We start from the raw sequence: 18704 nt of genomic DNA, 5'->3' as shown, positions 1-18704 counted from the left end.
CTAGGTAACCTGTATGGTTCATAGGGCATGTTCATCCACAGAGAAAACATAGCACCACCACATATCTTTACAGTCATGAGGGTCTGTGGCAAGACACCCACACTTAGAATACACAATGTTAACTATGACATTATAATAAAGATGATGTATTTTAACTACACAGTAAGGGTGGAACATTGCTGTGTACGCACTAAGGCATCCACGACAGCAGAACTTCATTAGCAGACATAAAATTGTATCACTAGAACATACAGTATGCTTATTGTCCATAACTGCCTCCCAGGCTATACAATGTTTAAATACAGACAGCAGGAATTAGACCTAGGAAATGGCTCCCTGCCCCGCACTCCTTTTTTGGTCTTCATTAGGAACAAGAAAAATAGGTAAAGCAAAATGTTTAACTGTTATCAATTCCACCACAGTTTATTCACATTATCCACGTGGATCCATCAGTAGACAACTGTAACCTCAGCAATTAAGAGAGGAGACAGTGACTGGGTGATTTTTAAATTATTTTTAACTTCCCATGAAAACAGTAGCTTAATAGCACATTTACATAGTTTAAAGAAACTGAAAGAAAGCTCAATGTCAGCAACAGGAATCTGCAACATCCCATATTAATGGCTCAAAATTGCATTAAGATACACCCCCTTGAAATGAAGCTCTGAAGGAAAGTTTGCACAAATACATTCAACACAGACAAACATTTTGATTTTCATCTTGCACTGTACCTTGTCATATTTGCTACTGGAACCAAAGCCAAAAATCAGAAGGTGACCGTGAGAATCAGTACATGCAAAATGCTGTCCATCAGGAGAGCACTTGCAGTCAAAAACTGCACCATGTCCTTGTCCTTCAATCTGAAATACATCAACATACAAAATAATTAAGTCACCAGAAATAAATAATTTTCAATTATGATTCTCAAAATTGTGGTGCTGATGTTGAAATTTATTATAAAATCTGTAAGACAGTATACTGCTAGATGGAAGTTACTTTAAAACACAGTTTACTTTTTAGTAATTCACTTTTCAGTGAATTTTGTAATAATGCTCATGAAAGATGCCAAATTGATAGTAGTAGAAACTGACAGACTTTATCCACAAAGCAGGCACAGTATAGGAAGTGAAAATAAAAGCTTCCCCTTGAACGTCCTGCTAATGAGCCTAACCAGAGAGCTGGGTCCAGTTCAGGGCCTAGACACTACACCCTTGCGATCCTCTGCCTGTTTGCTAAGCTAGCCCGGTAGCATTGGCTGCTGTGGTGTTTCAGAACACCTGCCTGCTAGGAAACGCACTCACATAGACAACCCACATTACACAACTTAGCAACTGCCTGTTTCTGTAATTCCTACTCCTAAGTTATTGGAGTGGGGGAGGTGTAGATTTGTGTAAAAACTCCACTTTTTAAAGGAGAACTGCAAAGATTTTAAAAAAGGAATTTTTACCTGATACTCATTTTCTGTTTTCCAGTTCCATTAAGCCAGAACAAATGGGTTTTTGTTTTTCCCTGCAACCTGTCAATCAAGCAGAGGTGACCAATCACCACTCTGAATTTTCATGTCTTCAGCACCTCTTCAGAACGCCCCTTTCTATTCTCCCCAGCAAAGCACTTTTGCATTTTCTTTAAAGAGACACCAAACAAAATTCTTTCCCTAACTGTGGCATGCCTGTATATTGCCAGAAAAAGCAATGATATTCAGCCTGCAGGCAGTAACACTATGCACTTCTATAGCACCTTCCAGAGGCCATCAGCATTATTTTAAAAAGTTAATGAACCAAGCCTCGAAAAACCTGTGAGGTAGGTACTGCTCTCACTATCTTACAGGCTGAGACAAAGGCAAGAAGTCTAAACCTTTTGCCCACTGTCTTACAACACATCCACACCCACACCCCTGCACACCCCCCAAAATGGCAGAGGCTGCTACACCTATTACCAGTGCTTTCAGGTGTTTGATTAAGGTCTTTCTTACTACAGGTACTTTCCATAAAAGTCAAATGAGGTTCCGGATTAGCAAAAGAGGAAGATAAATCAATGCAAGTTTTATAGTCTATTTTGCCCGTTATTCCAGAAGAACTGAATTCTTAACAGAAGTATCCTATAGCAAGAGATGGAAAATAAAAACAGGATTTCAAGCAAGTGACACTAACATCACAACAGCTAAGAATGCAGATTTAATTTAGGCTAAGCAAGATCCAACAACCAAGGCAAAGTTACAACTTTGTGCTGCTTTTTGTATGTAGAAAGCTCACCATATTAAAGGCAGACAGTTTGGGGAAGCAGGTGGAAAGGGGAAGGAACTTCAGCCCAAGAATAAGCTCTGCAGGTGTATAATAAAAACCTGGAGAAGAGTACTTACATGGAGACTTCTGTTCCCTTTCCCTTCCTCCAACAAAGGAAACACGGAAGTATCAAGCTTCCTAACATTCAAGACCTTCAGAAATAGAATTTCAGGGTTCTCCTAGATCCTAAGGTTTGAAGATTTTTTTCAAGGAAAACAAGGCAAGAACTATTTTTCCTCTCATGATGGTTAGCAAATAAGAAATAGAAGGAGGAAGAAAAAAAAAAAAAAGAAATCAAGACTATTAAGATGAAGGGTTGTTTTTTTTTAATCCTTCCCAGCAAGAAGTGCTTTGGATGCACCATTTTCAAGAAACCCTTGGAAATTAAGAGTGTTAGTTGGAAGACATCCCCTTCTTATGTAAAGCAAAAGAACAGTGATCACTATTCAGTGATTAGTACAGTGCAAACAGTTTTACTCTAAATGTGGACAGAATCTGTTTTAAAGAGTGCTTTTGGACAGTACAGCAGTAGACCTTTTAGTATAACCCCTCAAGTCTGACGAACAATTACTCAGAAATAAAGATCCTTAATATTTTAAGAACAAAAATTACTCTAGAGGATAAGCTTCCAAGATATAATTACTATTACAAATTAAGGGCAAAGCCTGCCAGAGTGTGCTACCCAGTGGAATTCTTTTAAACAAAAATATTTTGGGATTAATAAATGACACTTTACAATGGAATTTTTTCAGTAACAAAGCTAACACAAAGGATTTGGTCTTTTGGAACAGAAACTAAATGTTAAATTGCAAAAGGGGAAGCTGTAGTAAATCAATGAAACTGTAACTGCAACAAGCTAGATGTGGGACTTGATCAAGAAGGAAGCCGCTTTCCCCACTCCATCCCTTTTACTGAAGATGCAAGGTCTGCATGAAGACCGTATCCCAAAGGAGATAAACCATTCGTTCTACATGGAACCTTTCCCTGCTGAATGAGAAGATATCAATGGTGAAGGGAAGAGACCTCCCACAAGAACAGAAAAAGCACTGGTCAATTAAGAGCTGTCCTGACAAAGGGTCGCCAAGAGAGAACACATTAAGATACTGCTGGTAGCAAAGCAAGTAGCAAGGATTCTTCAGCCTTCAGGCTGATTCTTCAGGGAAGAATCAGTGATGCTATACAATGAGGAGTTATGATTACTTTTAGTCTCAACCCCAAGAATTAAGCTATTTGCCTGCATATCACTATCAAGGAAACATATCGACATTGGTACATCAAAAGGGAGGAATGCTGATGAAATAAGAGAATGAAAAAGGGAAGTTATTTTTTTCCTCTCCATTTTGAAGAGAACTTATTGTTCTCCCCCAAACCAGGGAGAGCAGAGTTGTGAAACTAGTACACAAAGTAACATGTCATAGATCCGTAACTTGTCTGAAAACAGCAGTACCACCTCAATAATAAGCCTTTCTGACCTGTTATCAACAGATAGTATGAAAGATTTAAAACCTAGTTTTTCAGACAAGACATGGGGGGGGGGGGGGGGGGGGGGGGAAGAAAAAATCAAGTAAAATGAAAATTAATCAAGAGATTGCCAGAAAAACTTAAGACTTTGTTCAGTAAAATAATTAAAAAACAAACAAACAAAACACCAAGAAAATACAATTCATTCAACCTAGCTAGATTTCACAGCCATGACATGGTGCTGGAAACTTAGTTCAAACGGAACAGATTGTGATTAACAGGAGAAATGCAGAGTAGGTAAACTTGCTAAGGAAAGGATAACAGTTATTGGTTTTGGAAAGACATACAGAGTTAGAAGGATGTTATCAGTGAATTTCCTCAAGCCAGACCTTTCTGTTAGTGACTACAGAAAAAATAAGAGCCTGTGGATTAAATGAACATTAGGAAATCATCCACTGAGAACAGATTTGGGACACAGCACAAATGATATTGACTGAAGCAATTAAAAGCCAACAGGAAAAAATGCAATAGGCCATGAACCCACTAAGATTATTAGAAATAACTTACTGACACACTTACTGCCAGAAAAAATAATGGAACAGTCTACACACAATAACACTATGCATTTCTATCACGCCTTCCAACACAAGTCATCAGCACTGTTTAGGAGGTCAGTGAACTAAGCCTCTACTAGCCTGGGGTAGATGATGTTCTCTCCCATCCTTCACACTAAGAGACTCATGCAACTAGCTGGAAACACAGGGAGAAAGATCACTGTGTATTCATTGCAATGCATCACATGTAATGCAACAACAAAAAGAAAACTATACTCCTAAAATATACCAGAAGTATATTCAGAAAAGGAAAAGCACACATGCCAGACAAGCAGACAACGATAAGAACAACTCTTCCAAAGCAACAGACATTAAATTTTTGCTTCCTGTGTTCAAGATAAGTAAATTCTAAGTGGAACAGCTACAGAGAAATATTTCCACTCATCGCGATCATGGAATACCCTAGGAGCTCGGGTTCTTCACATGGACACTAAGGAAAGAGGACTGTTTTTACGCATATACCAAAAGACCTATAGCAGGAAGAGACCTACTCTACTTAAATTCATAGGAACAAATGAAAATTAGTTACAGGCAATGTTTGAACTTGAAAACTGAAAATTAGATTATAATGATCACAGCAATGGTATGCTAGCACACCTTTCTAAAACTAGCAAAAGGCAAAGTTAACTGTTATTAAAACATGTAACCTCTTCCATAAGTGATGAGACTATATCATAGCTGCTCAAGTCACATCAGCCTCCGAGTATTCTGAAGTTCCTTTGTAGGTTTACGGTCTCCTTTGCTTTAAGGAACAATCTCCAATCACAGCATGCTTCCACCGAGAGCCAAAAAAAAAAAATCTACGGACTTCCTTAAAAGTTAGGAGAGGTTGCTGCAGATTGGAGTGGAAAAGAACACTTAGTTTTTATAAAGCCAGCTAAAAAAAAAAAAAAAAAAGAAAAAAAAAGCTTCTACACTGCTTCCAGAAGAGTAACAAGAGGATCAAATGGTAGGAAAAAGTAATTAAGAATAAAATGTTTGTTGAAAATGTTTCTATTCTCCTACCATCCAAGTCAGTTATCCATTCAAGAATGCTGCATTTGTCTCGAAAGATAAAGGTATCAATGAAAAGATCTGAAAGATCACCCACCCTGTGGATGCCTGAAGTTACATAAAAGCTATTTAAAAAGTATTTACAACTTTTTGTTTTTTAAAAGGATATTTCTCTTAACAAACATCCTGCAAACTCAGTACTGGCTTCTACTTGGACTACTAGAGCATTATGCTGGCTTTGCTCTTCAGGATGTGCTCTTACGTAGCATTCAAAGGTGGAACCTCTCAGAAGTTTCAAAGACATTTCAGTAGGACTACACACTGACTGATTCAAAAATAATGCATCTATAATCTTATTCTAAGTCATTCTTATTTCAGATGAGTACAAAACCTGATCTAAAAATGCAATCCCATATAATCCCAGCAAAACTGGAATTCTCTTCAGACTTTATGAAGGCCACAACATAAGAAATAACCATTTCTAAATCTCTACTTAAGACTGGAGATTAAAACACACTGTCCATATGAACAAGCAGTATGCCTTTTCAGACACTAGGCAAAAAAAAAATAATCACCTCATGTGGCAGAAAATCCATGGACAGAGTATTCTGTGGAGCTGTCCTAGATGGAATCTGATCTTCCAAGTTGTACTTCTGACAGGGACTCCAATTTTTTGGTTTGCCATTTAGGCTAAAACTAATCAAGTAGTTGTCAACAAAGATCTAGGTAGGCCATGCAGGTTTACTGATTAACAAAAAGGAAATAATGCTGTAACTGATACAATAATGCTGTTAGGGCTTCAGAGTTTATCAGGTTGCATTGAATGTAGAAGTAGCATTAGAAAGCAAAGAACCACACTGCACAGGTCAGCGAAAGACTGACCTCAGAGGATGGGGTAGGAAAAACGTTAAGATACACAGACATAAGGAGGCGTGGCATAGGAATTGCTTGTAATGAAGTGTGTCCACTCAAAGCTAAAAATAAAGGACCAAGTCAACAACTAGCTCTCTGAAGGAGCAGGAGCACACAGAAAAACCCGACTGAAACTTAAGTATCCTCTGCTTGATTGACAATTTGCAGGAAGAAACCCTTTTGACCTGAACCAGTTGATGCCGTAACACTGACAGCAAAAATTCTAAGCAAAACAAGGATTAAACTGTACTAAAACATTCAAACAGTGATTAACACAGAATGTGTCTGTCCAAACTAGACATCATTACCATTATGATATACATGAGTACTATCACCTCTACGGGGGTTCACAATTTTTCTCACTCATTTATATAAAAACATAAGACATGTGAGAAGAGGGCTGAGAGACTTGGGGTGGGGCGGGGGATGGACACACACAACCAACACATCACTGCATTCAGATGATCTGATTCTTCAACTGTAGCGCAGACTCTCCATCACCCTCACGTATGGGCAAAATTACACTTTCTAAAATTTCCATTGTAGAAATCAGGAAAACTCTGAAGAGCTAGCTGAACTTGACCTTTTTATGGTCAAGTTTTGTCTATGACAATTTCAGTCACTGGTTATGCTAACAGCTTCACATAAATCTACAATATAGCTAAAGCTCACAGAGCTAAGAGAGTGTTTCTATTAAAAATTTTCAAAAGATACTTTAAGTGCCAGAAAGTTGGGGAAAATGTATAAGCCTGAAAAAGAACCGTGCAATGCAATACCATACATCCTATAAAAGTAATTAAGGACCCACTTGGAAAAAATGCATGGAACCAGGAATAGTACCAGGCAACTTTACATTAATTAGACAACCAACTAGCTACAGACTTAGTGGAAAAAAGCTCAGACATTAGCTTCAGCAATCTTGTCCTTATTTCTCTAAAACCTACATAGCCAGAACTTTCAACCTTAACACCAACATGTGGGGTTTTTTTGTTTTTGTTGTTTTGTTTTTTCTGTTTGTTTTGTAATTGCTGGGGGGTCTGTTTGTTTTTTAATATAAAACACTTATCTTCATTAACAGTTTTACACAGATTAACTAGTATCTGGCTATGAAAAGGCATGTAATTCACCATGGTAACTTCACATAGTGGATGTAAAGCAAAACTAGTATGAATGCATACACATGCTTCAAGCTTTCTCACTGGATGCGTGACAGTACACATTTTCAATTTCAAAAACAAGCTGAATGTTTTAAATACAACTACTGCTGTTATAATATATATCACTGCATTTCCTGATTTTGTGCCAGCATTTCTAAGAAGCATAACCTGTTTCATTAAGACACCATTTGAAATAGCAGCAGCACTTTAGAGCTATACAACTATAACCATCACATAACCAGAAGAGGGTGGCCTTACACGGTAGGTTAGTATTTGCTTGCTGATTCTACTACTCTATTTGTTTTTTCAAAGGCAATCAAATGAAACAAAGGAATTTCAGAGATCACCTTCAAAACAAGCGTATCAGATCCATTTTTTGTTCCCTCATCAGCCCACGACTTCTCAAGAAAGAAGCAACCTGAAAAAGACGACTAAGGACCAAAGAGAGACATCTTTTTTTTCTTTATTGCAGCACAGTTTTAAGAGCTTGGGTTTAAAGACTGGTCAGAAAATCAAGGGACCTAAAAGTACGTTTGTGAGTATTCACAAGTAAGCTCTATTCTTCTGATTGTACGACAGCATTACATACTTCACTGCATAAAAAGCTAGAACTTCTGTGATTGTCTAATGAAAGCTACTGCAACAGAATAGTAAGTACATAAGGTTTTAATGAGCAGTCCTGCATCATCACAAGATCCTTCCAACACATATTTTGCTCTACCTATCTTTTCTAGTAGTAACTGTTAGAAATATGGTCATGTTGTAATCCTAAGTGTGAAAACCAGATACTGGAATCTTCGCAAGTATAGGCACAGAGATCTTTGGTGAAGTAAAACTTTAGTTCTTCACAACTATTACTTCAGGAATACCCAGACATAATAACCACTACAGCTCTTAAAAAATGTCTATCAAGCTTTGTTTACACGATTGCCTCACTTCATGTACCTGACACAGATATATAGAGCTTAAAAAGAAAATATAAAATTAATTGATAATTAATTTTGACGTAACAATATATAGTCCTTTGTCTGAAAATTAAATAACTCAGAAAGGCACTATACATGTTTGCTTGGAAACTACATAAGCAAGCTGTGGTATCTGTTCCCCTTTTCAGACACTTTTTCTTTAATTAGTGGCAAAAGGAAAAAAAAAAAAAAAAAAAAAAAAACCAACAACAAACCTTAAGTTGGTCATATGTTAGCTGGTCTTCAGTCTTGCTAAGAAACCCTGACCAGCCTTCTCAAGTACAGCTCTGCATTATTGTAGTTCAGCTAACAAGCACTGTCCCATCAAATCTGAGACATCATTACAGAAGTCAACCCAAGTTTCTAGTCAACTAGTAAGGCAGTATAAGACATCCAGTGCTGTGCAAAAGAAGTCATAACCCAAACAATTCTATAGCTAAGTTCACAGTTCCATTGATGTTTTTACCCTGCTGCAAGGCTGTAGGCTTTTTCGGTTGTTTGGTTTTGTGGGTTGGTTTGGGGGTTTTTGGTAGTTTTTTATTTGTTAGCTTGTTTTTCTTTCAAACATTATTAACTTCTGCAGTACTTTCCTAACTCCAACCAAGAACATACGGAAAAGATCAGCCTACAGGTTTGTTAGTTCCACCCATAAAGTACCTTATGCTTGTTTGTACTCTATGTCCAGCAACAGCTTATATATAAAGTACTTAGAAAAGTTCTCACTACCAACAACTTCAGAGCTGATGCTCCCCACTGACGTACCTATTAAGGGGAACAATATCAGTTAGGTTTTGATGTGGCAGTATAATGCAACAGCCAAAATAAAGTCATCTTGCTGAAAGGATCCATAACTATTTATATAAGGTTCCAGTAAGGTGGCCTGTAATCTCTGAACTCGCAAGAACAAGAAGTTTTGTCCCCATTTTTCTTTTAGCTGTCACAAATTCTCTTCAGAAGAAAAAAGAACCAAACAAGGAAATATAACTTTGTTTATGCAGTTAAATCCAGACTTTATCCTAATAAATAATAATAAATAACTTGCTCCTGGAATGACAATTTTATATGAAGTTGGACAAAATAATTTCTTACTAAACTGATACTAAATTGCAACTGCAAAAACTTTTAACTTTTTAGAAAATTGATGCTTTTCAATTCAGCTGCTTACACTGTATCTGTTTTAATGTATTTTTAATACAGATGTAAGAAACCAACCAAATCTTTGAATAAGCTATTTAACATTATATGAAATAAACACGAAGTGTTTAAGTCCTTACTTTGTTTAAAAAATGGTCATATTTAATGTGTAAGTTTCATTATGCGTTGCTAATTAATAAGCATATTGGAAAGAACACATGCAAGTCACAAGCCTTCTAGTTCTGGATACCATGCCTATTTACATAAAATGTAAGTAATTTATTTCTCACAAAAGCGTGGGACTATTCACCATGAACTTCCAACAGAAAAGTCGCTAGAATGAAAGCGAACAGCTAGGATTCTGGAACAGAGATCTAGATGAAAATATACCCGTGGTGGTGGTGGAAATCACATTTTTTGACGGAGGACACCTAAAAAGGGTAAGAAGTCTCACCCTACCCTACAGCAACTACGGCTTTCAAAGACATTGTTGCCCTTCCAGGTCTCAATGAAAAAGCATGCCTTAGCCCCAGGATCAGAGTTTTTCAAAAACAGCCAAGAAATACAACTGTATTCTGTATCTTCTCCAACACTGATGCAACAGGAAGGTCAGCCTCCCCTCAGGCTTTGCTATTTTGAAGGTTTTTTTTCCCCCACCCCTCTTTTTCCAATGGTTTCCATAAAGGCAGGACAGAGGGCATAGAACAACAAACACCAATTCAAGCAGTAACTGTTAACACTGCCATAAGAAATAATCCACTACTCTTGAAGTACCAATCTGGTTTCCGGGGCAAGCAACATTTACTCAGTGACAGAGGAGAACAATGGTGTTTCTGGGAGAGATTAAAGCTTTTCTTTCACAAATGTAACAGAGTTAGTTAGTTGTCATTTCAAAGGAAGCAGAAGGTAGGAGAAGCGGAAAACAGGTTCACTGTGGAATTTTTTTTCTTCCTCCTCCTCAAAAAGAATCATAAGGTTGCTTCAAATTGCTAGTTTACACAGCTAGAGTTGTGCTGCATTTCTGAAATACACTTATCATATTCTATATGCTCTGATGAAATGTGCTTTGGCATTTAGAAAAAGCCTCATCATCAAATTCACAACAGCTGGAGATACACAGTGTGACCTTTAAGTGTCAAAGGCTAAGGTGGCTTAGCCTTTCAGCAAGTCAGATAAAGTCACAAAGGTAGAAGGATTCTGAAGTACTCGGATCTGTGAATTTAATACAAGATTGTAAAAATGTTCTTTTTGTATGAGTATTTCAAAGCATTCTTCAGAATACGATGAAAGGGCCAAGGCCACCTTTGCACTTAGTTCAAAGAGGGTTCCAGAACTACCACCCACCCAGAGCATGTTGCAAAGAACACTGTAATATATGGCAGTGCTCAGAAAGACTCTCTTAGTACTAAGGTAATATAACAAGAATCCGGCCAAATGAACCCTTCACAACCCCTAGCAGGAACACATTAAGATTACAAGTAAGCAAAAGTCTGACCTTAACAGGCATTCAGGCACACAGATCATGTCAAACATAAGAAAGTCTACTACCAGCTACAGCAAAGCCTGACTTCTCAAAGATGCAACTCGCAATGAGAGTCAATCCAGTAAGACAGAAGAGCAACACCTAGTCATGAAAGATCTTTTGGTTGTTGGTTTTGTTTGGGTTTGGTTTTTTGTTGTTGTTTTTTTGTTTGTTCAGGTCTGGTTTTGGTTTTTTGTTTTTAGATCTGTCAACCATGAGAACCATTTTTTATTTAAGGGCATCAGTATTCCTACTTGATTAATTTCTACATTACACAAGGATTTCTTGAATGCTGTAAGGCTAGTCTTTATCAACTAATACACAAGCTTCCTGGTGCAATAATTGCAATGACTACTTACAAAATCTGCAGTCAGTCATTGGATTCAGGCAAAGCCATTACATTCGAAGATATGCTACAAAAAATCCAATAATCTACAATGGCAATGATTGCAAAATTGACTGCTCTCCCCTAGTCTTCCGTTCTTGCTACTGTAGTACGGTTTTTGTACTTTCAAATACTTTTAAGTAACTGCAGTCACCATATGTTCCTGCAACTGTTCACAAAGCTATGCTGTAAACCAAATAATTAGAAAGAGAGAGGAAACAAAGAGAAAAAGAGCAGAGCTATAGACCTGTACATATCCTGAAATCTCTTAGGAAACTTTTTTTAATACTTTTCTACAGAGCAGCCCACTCATGGGACAAAAACTATCAGCTTTAACACAGGAGAAACCTACACTCTGAGGCTCCAGACAGAATACCTTTTGCAAGCAGTCAATCAGGATAGCTCAGCCCTGAGAGGTACTGCTTAAAGGAAAGCATGTTTAAAGGAAGCTATGCAAGTCCAAAAAATAATAATCAAGGGCAGCACTATAACACCACAAACCTATTTGGGGTCAGATTCAAGGAACACCAGTACTTAATGTCCAAATTGCCACACCAACAAAAACCCAATCACCAAAACAAACAAAGCCCTGTGCATTCACGCAACATTACCAGGCACCTTTTTGTTCTGAAGATTCTTACGTCTCTGTAGTTTTCTTTTTCCTTCATACATTCTCAGAATTGAGAAACTTCTGCTTACAACCTACAGAAACTGCAAGCCTAAGGCTAAGCTGCAGCACATACTATCCAAGTACCAACCCTGACATTCCTAACAAACAGACAGTGGCAGGTCTATTAAGAAGTAACTTAGCAGAACACCTGTAAAAGACCAGATCCTGTGACAACTACTGAGCAGTATACAGCTTTTCTTTATGGCCTAACAGATCACTAATCCTGCCAGTTCACGAGCTTACCTGAAGCTTGAAGACAAAGGCCATTTCTACCACTTTCTAATTTACCTAGAACATGATTTCCATACCCAAGCAAACAAGCCTAGAAATGCCTAAACCCAGAGGCTACATATTCACGCCTCTCCACAGTAGCACAACTTCCAGGGAAACTTGGGAAAAAGGCCTGTCCAGACATTTATAGCTGAAACGCCCTTCTGAGAAAGCAGTAGATATTGAACACCTTGCCACTGCGAACAGAACAGAATCTAGGTCTTCCATTTCCCACCTCAACAGCTTAACATTAGTTAAAGCAACTGCAGAAGCTGAGTGCCACCTGCTCCTGCACCCTCCTTTTAGGAGCGCAGGGACCTCTCTCAGTTCTTGGAAAGGTGCCTTACCACACAAGGGATCCAGATGCCTCACTGCAGCTTTTGACTAAGAAACTGCATTTCAAATATATCTCTATGCACATTATCATGCAGTGGCTTCTGCTAGACAGCCCACCATCCAGTGTAATTTTTTTCCTGTATCATCCACTAAGACACCTAAATCTCACCTCCTGCTCAGTAACCCAAGGATTTGGTAGGATACTGCATTCTACTTTGGAGACTAAGGACCTTGGTGCCGCAACAGTCAAGTCCTTCAGTGACTCTAGGCCCTGGGTAGCGAGCCACAATTTAAACATTTAGAAGGGTTTGTGCTGTCCTTCTGTAGCAAAACCACCATTTTTGTGAAATATATAACTCTGAAACAGTTGGCTGCAGCAACCACTTAAGGTTTATTACCCTGGTTTCTTCAGAAGTCTGCCAAATGCTTATTCGTACCTGGAAAACATAGCACATGAAACTGCCCTAATATTACACCAAAGCCACGACCTCATTGATTCCTTGGAAAAATGAATGACAAAACAGGGAACGCATTTTTCATTAGCAGCTCTATTAAGTCAGGACTGGCAGGGATATCACATAGGCCACAAAACAACATGTATCTGTATTTGCACATACAATTTAAAACCATCCCAGGACTTATTTGCCGCATCCCCCAGTTGCCTAAAACACTTTAACCCTCTGACACTCTTGATATTTCTGCAGCAGATTTCCCTCTCTGGGGTAGTGAATACACTCCCTAAGTCTAGCTGACTCAAGTCACTAAATTAAGCCAGTTCTGAATGCCTATGAACTCCAACACCAAGTTATGCGATACTTACATAACTAGATCAAGTGAAGTAAGACTACAGGCAGTACTGTGGAATATACAAAATATATATATACACACTTACTGAGAGTAAACCCATGTGTGTAGTTACTTATGAGACTGAGTTTACAATTAAATTATAAAGACCAAAATCTGGCAAACAGACCAAAGATGCTTCAAATTAATCGTGACTCTGATAACTGATTTAACAGCAAATCTTAAGTTTAAAAACCTGGGAGAGAATGTTCTGTACATCCAGCAGTCTCTCCTAGTGGCACCTGTCTGTAACCAGTGAGGCACAAAAAAACTTTGATTCCCCCATTTAAGTTAAACACAAAACCAAAAGCGTATTTGATTACTATGGCTTTGCAATTTCACATTCACTGACTGGATAAAAGGAATTAAGTTTCAAACTGATTGACACTGCTTGCATCCCTCGGATTTTGAATTATTTTTTTTTTAAATGCTGACAATGAAGGAATTCAGGAGCAGGGCAGGGGGAAGACTGACTTAAAAATGCCCAACCCTACTTTAGGTATTTCCCGCAAGGCTTTAGATGTATCAAGTAATCCATCTAGGAGGGGAATACCTGACTGGACTATCATTAACAGTCATTTGAGATTTTGCTAATTCAACCAACACCTCCATGGTCTACAATTTTTTTAAGTAGCTTTTGTTACAACAAAGTCATCCAGTGCTAGTTCTGATACCACAGACACTGTTTTGACAGACAATAAGAAGAGTTTCTTGAGTGGTAAAGCAGATTTCATGTCATTCAACTCTCAGGTTTGGTTCCTCTAGATAATGTTCCCTATCTGATCCGAAATAGCCCAATCTGTAAAAATTTCACACCTGCTGAATACAAATACTGTTTTTCAGAAGTATGAAATGATGTTGAACAAGTCAATGAAGGTCACAGCTGTTGTCAGAATAATTTAATAGTGGCTAATCTAATGATGTTCCCAGCTGATATGCTAGTTAGGAAACTGGGAGAAGACTGGCAGCTCTCTCTGTATGTATTCATGCCCTCCCTTAGTAAACCAGAACACATTTGCAGCTCTGTAGAGGTGACTATGCAACCAACTCTTATGGTCTAGAAACCTCTCCCCCCACCCCTATCATCTAAGAAAACCTCTAATTTCTACCCATGTCTTTTGAAGCATCAGACATGGAAGACTGGTTGGTGAAATACTCAGAGGCTGTAGAGAGATGCCTCTCTGACATACCTGGCTCATATGACTTATTCAATGGTTTGAGACAAACTGATTGTCAGATTTACAATTCCCCTCACCTCACACAGCAGGGAGACCTTCTCACATTCATTTCTAGCATGAAGCACAAGATTACTAGCTGCAGAGATCATCTTGATTTCTCTGACTCTAAAGATCTTAAATGTATGTGATTTTTACCCTTTTTAGGTGTTTGTGTTGCACTGCACCCTTGAAACAAATATTTCAGTCTTTATGGGGGTTGCCTAATATTACAGGCATTTGTAATTTAGATTCTGATAGCTCTTAAATGGACTTGTCTTACAAAGAGCAGATGAGCTCAGCCTCTTCTGACCTTAAATTCTATGAAACTAACTAGTAGTGGAAAGGCAACCTAACCATGCGGTGAGAACATACACCGCAGCTAGTGACAGTGAATAGCACTGAGTAACAAAGATCTCTACTCATAGCTCCAAGATGATTGTCCCGACCCTTTACAAGTTCAGTTACAGAAATCAATGCAGAGGGAACAATACTGAACTGAGGTCAGTGCTGAAGGAGTCTAGGCTGCTCTCTCTCCAGTTAAACTTGCCCAAATCTCCTCACAGACTTTGTGAACACTGTACAGAGACTGTACACTGCACATCTCAAAATCTTTCTTTAGGTTCAGAGTGACCTTCCTGGCTTGACTTCATTTCTAGATGCTCTTTTTTTTTGTGAGTACAGATATGGCAGGTCTCTTCAGATGTTCTTCTCTCAAAGACTGCCATTCCACTATGGCTGAAGGCCAGATGAAGCCCATTTGCCTATTCTCAGCATTCTTGATGATTACTCATATTCTACAAAGACTTTTGTAATTTTCTCCAGGAGATAAAGTCTGAATTGCACAACACATCATCACCTTTTTGAGGAGAAAGATATGTACAAAGACCCACTCAGTATCAAGAAACAGATGGAAATACCTGTTACAGCCATCTTCCAGAAGAACTAGTTTAGTGCAGAACAGACCAAATTTGAATCCTGCATGTGGATTAGCTCTACACAGAAAGCCTGAGAGCATTCAGTCCAATGGGCCAAGGCAGCATACACAACATTGTATGAGATCAGGTGACTCCTGAAGAGCTTTAGCCAGATTAAGAATTAGTAATGCTAAAATAACCTTGGTTCCTCAGGCAGGAAACAGAGAACTAAAGGAGGATCTCTGTCACCATGTCTCTTCTGCATGATCTCTGACAATGTAAACTAACACTCCAATTTCAAGTGGATGAAGCATATAGAAAGATGACACTACGAAATACAGTCAAAGAAACAACTTTTTACATTTTACAGATTTAATCTTTGCCCAGCTAAACTGAATAGGAATTTGTCTTGACTTCACTGGATGCAGGATCTTGCCCTATACACAAATGCATGCTTCAAGATGGCCTACATAAGAATGTATTAAAAGCAAAAAGTTTAGAAAAGTTGCTTTGGCGGATCTGCATAAAGCACAATAATTACCATGTTGAAGTAAGACCGGATTTTGACTCCTCTTGCCAAATCCCAAACTATGACATTTCCATCATGTCCAGCAGAGAAGAGAACTCTTGGATCAAATGGATGAGGTTCAAGTACAAACACTTCATCTTCATGTCCCTAAAATTAAAGGTACAGCAAGATGAACAAGACAATTGTCTCAAATACTTACCCAGGAATTCAATATGATAACACTAGCAACTACAACGTTAATGTATGAAAGTGTCCAACAAAGAACAATTACTTTGGCCACATGTTTCTTTTTGGGGTTGGGTTTGGTTTGTTTTTTTTTTTGGTAGTAGTAGGGTATTACACTCTTATTGGGAAGCTAGAATAGCAACTGGAAGGAGAAGTATGTCAAGTATGTCACCACTACAACAATGTGTCCCAACACTTTTCCCATGATTTTAAAAGGTTAGAGTCCACAACGTTCCATATTTTTGGTCTTAGTGCTCTGCAGATTTCAATTTCTTTAGCCACAGTAGCAGTTAGAAATTTAATTTAGACACATAAACATATATAACTAAAAGTTAGAGAACATAATCTCCAAGAAGAATACATTTTAAAGCTTACATGAAGTATTTCCATCTCTAGCAGAGCATCTAGTTACCTAGACTCACATATTTTCTCAGTTAAAAAAAAAAGCATCAGAGATTTGTAAGAATGTTGTTTGATTTATTCTAGTTAGAAGAGTATTTTTTTTCTACTTGGAATGATTAGGTTGCAGAAGTGTCTGTGTTTAAACGGGACAAATTTATCCATTAACCATATTTCAAAACATTTCTCACATTAAATAAAGGTAAAATGAAACAACTGTTTCCTTCTCTCCTTCAAGATAGCACTTTAGGGGAAAAAAAGTCCAAAGTTAGTTTCAGAATCTTGAATAGCAACGTTTATTTGCTATTTTAAAGCTTTATTTTCTAGTAAGCAGCTGACAGACATCTCTATTACGTTTCAATTATCCAGAAACATTAAGGCAGTTTTCAGTCAGTTAACAAAAAAAAAAGAAAGAATTTTTTCATGATGTATACCCAAGTTTTGCATTCAGGATTGATAAATCAAGATGGAACACCTTACCATGAGAATATGAATGAGTTGGCCAGTGAAAGAATTCCAAACTTTCAGAGTCATGTTATTTACTGCAGTTATAACAGAGTTGTCATGGCGGTCCCATGCTACCATAGTCACTTTCAGCTTTGTGATTTTATCTTCAACTCCTTGTAAACTTTGTCTAAAACAAAAGAGCAAAAAGTTTCAAAGCAATCCTAGTTTGCCAAAACATTTTTATGTCCCTAACAAGGGAAAGCACTTCTGTATTTTGCTTTATATTATAAGAATAGAAGCATTACTTCTTCAAATAACTGAAGAAATGAAAGATGTTTTCCATTTTGTAGCACATACAACCACAGAAGAATTGCTTATGCTTAAGCAATTACTATCGGGTCCTCTTAATATCTTAAAAGAATGTGTTGATCCCTTTTTCCAGAAAATGCCCTCTGATACATAACCTAACCCAAATAAATTTGCTAGCTACACTATTTGTTGTGACATTTGAAGAGCGAAAATCCAAACTAGTAAACCATTGAACAGTAATTTGTCCTGGAGAATACTTGTAATAAGTAGTTATAAAGGTATCAGAATACTTCTCTCCATGTTTAAATGAGTTAAACTCTCAGGTTATATTTAGTACTATACCACCACCCTCATGTCACTTCACTATCAGTAATAAGGACACCTAACCTTGCATGTGTTTTGTTTTTATCCCTATGAAAACCAAACACAGCCATCTGTAATATAACAGATCAGAATACTCCAAAATTACATTTTTGTCAGTGTGGTTTTAAGATAAATCACCACTGAATTCTCTAGCACATTAATTTCTGGGAAAACATCAACCAAACACAACAATAGCATGTTACCACCAAGTAGGCAGACAAAATATAGAATCTTCTATATAGTAAGCACTACAATACATTACACAATAGTTTATATTGTACAACTCAATAATAGAAAATGTAGTTACAGCCAGACTCCTTTCTAGATTCAATGTAGAACCCAGGAGGCTTTATAAGCTGAATTCACTCTTTCCTTTCAGTGCAGCAATTTAATTTTCTTTGATAAAATTGTGCTTGTACAGAAAAGATCAAATTTGGAACTGCACTTATCCCTCTAGTCAAAAGGGCAAAACAGAACTCATCTAAAGCTACTTCACTGAAATGAGCAGTTCAGTTTCTCAAAGTTCAGCATTTGTGACCACAACGAAGAAGAATCCATTCCTATTTTTCCCAGTATCAGTTAAAACTTAAGAGTTTTTACAGGCTGCATTTTCAAGAGAGAGTAATCAGTGTGTTCTCAAAGTACCAGTGTTTTATAAACTCTTGTCCAACAGTTTTACATCCATGTTTAGTTGCATTTGCTGTAACTGACAAGATACACTCTGATCTAAACCTCTAACTAAATAATAGCTTATTTA

At 37.6% G+C, this 18704-nt stretch overlaps 1 protein-coding gene across 4 annotated transcripts in view; it reads right to left on the bottom strand.

Moving 5' to 3' along the window:
* The window catches only part of PHIP (pleckstrin homology domain interacting protein), a 122216-nt gene that overhangs the window by 58612 nt on the left and 44900 nt on the right, over nt 1–18704 (bottom strand). For 3 of the 4 annotated variants that reach the window (XM_064447764.1, XM_064447763.1, XM_064447766.1), the window contains 3 exons: nt 17309–17462; nt 16217–16351; nt 732–860 (listed from right to left, as the gene is read on the bottom strand). In XM_064447764.1, the coding sequence (XP_064303834.1) occupies nt 732–860; nt 16217–16351; nt 17309–17462 (418 nt within the window). The remainder of the gene's footprint in view (nt 1–731; nt 861–16216; nt 16352–17308; nt 17463–18704) is intronic. The other variant, XM_064447765.1, reaches the window with a different exon arrangement.

Source organism: Phalacrocorax carbo, chromosome 3 (genome assembly GCF_963921805.1).
Source record: "Phalacrocorax carbo chromosome 3, bPhaCar2.1, whole genome shotgun sequence".
Lineage (NCBI taxonomy): Eukaryota > Metazoa > Chordata > Aves > Suliformes > Phalacrocoracidae > Phalacrocorax > Phalacrocorax carbo.
Note: the sequence above shows the minus strand (reverse complement) of the source record. Positions and strands in the feature narration are given on the sequence as shown.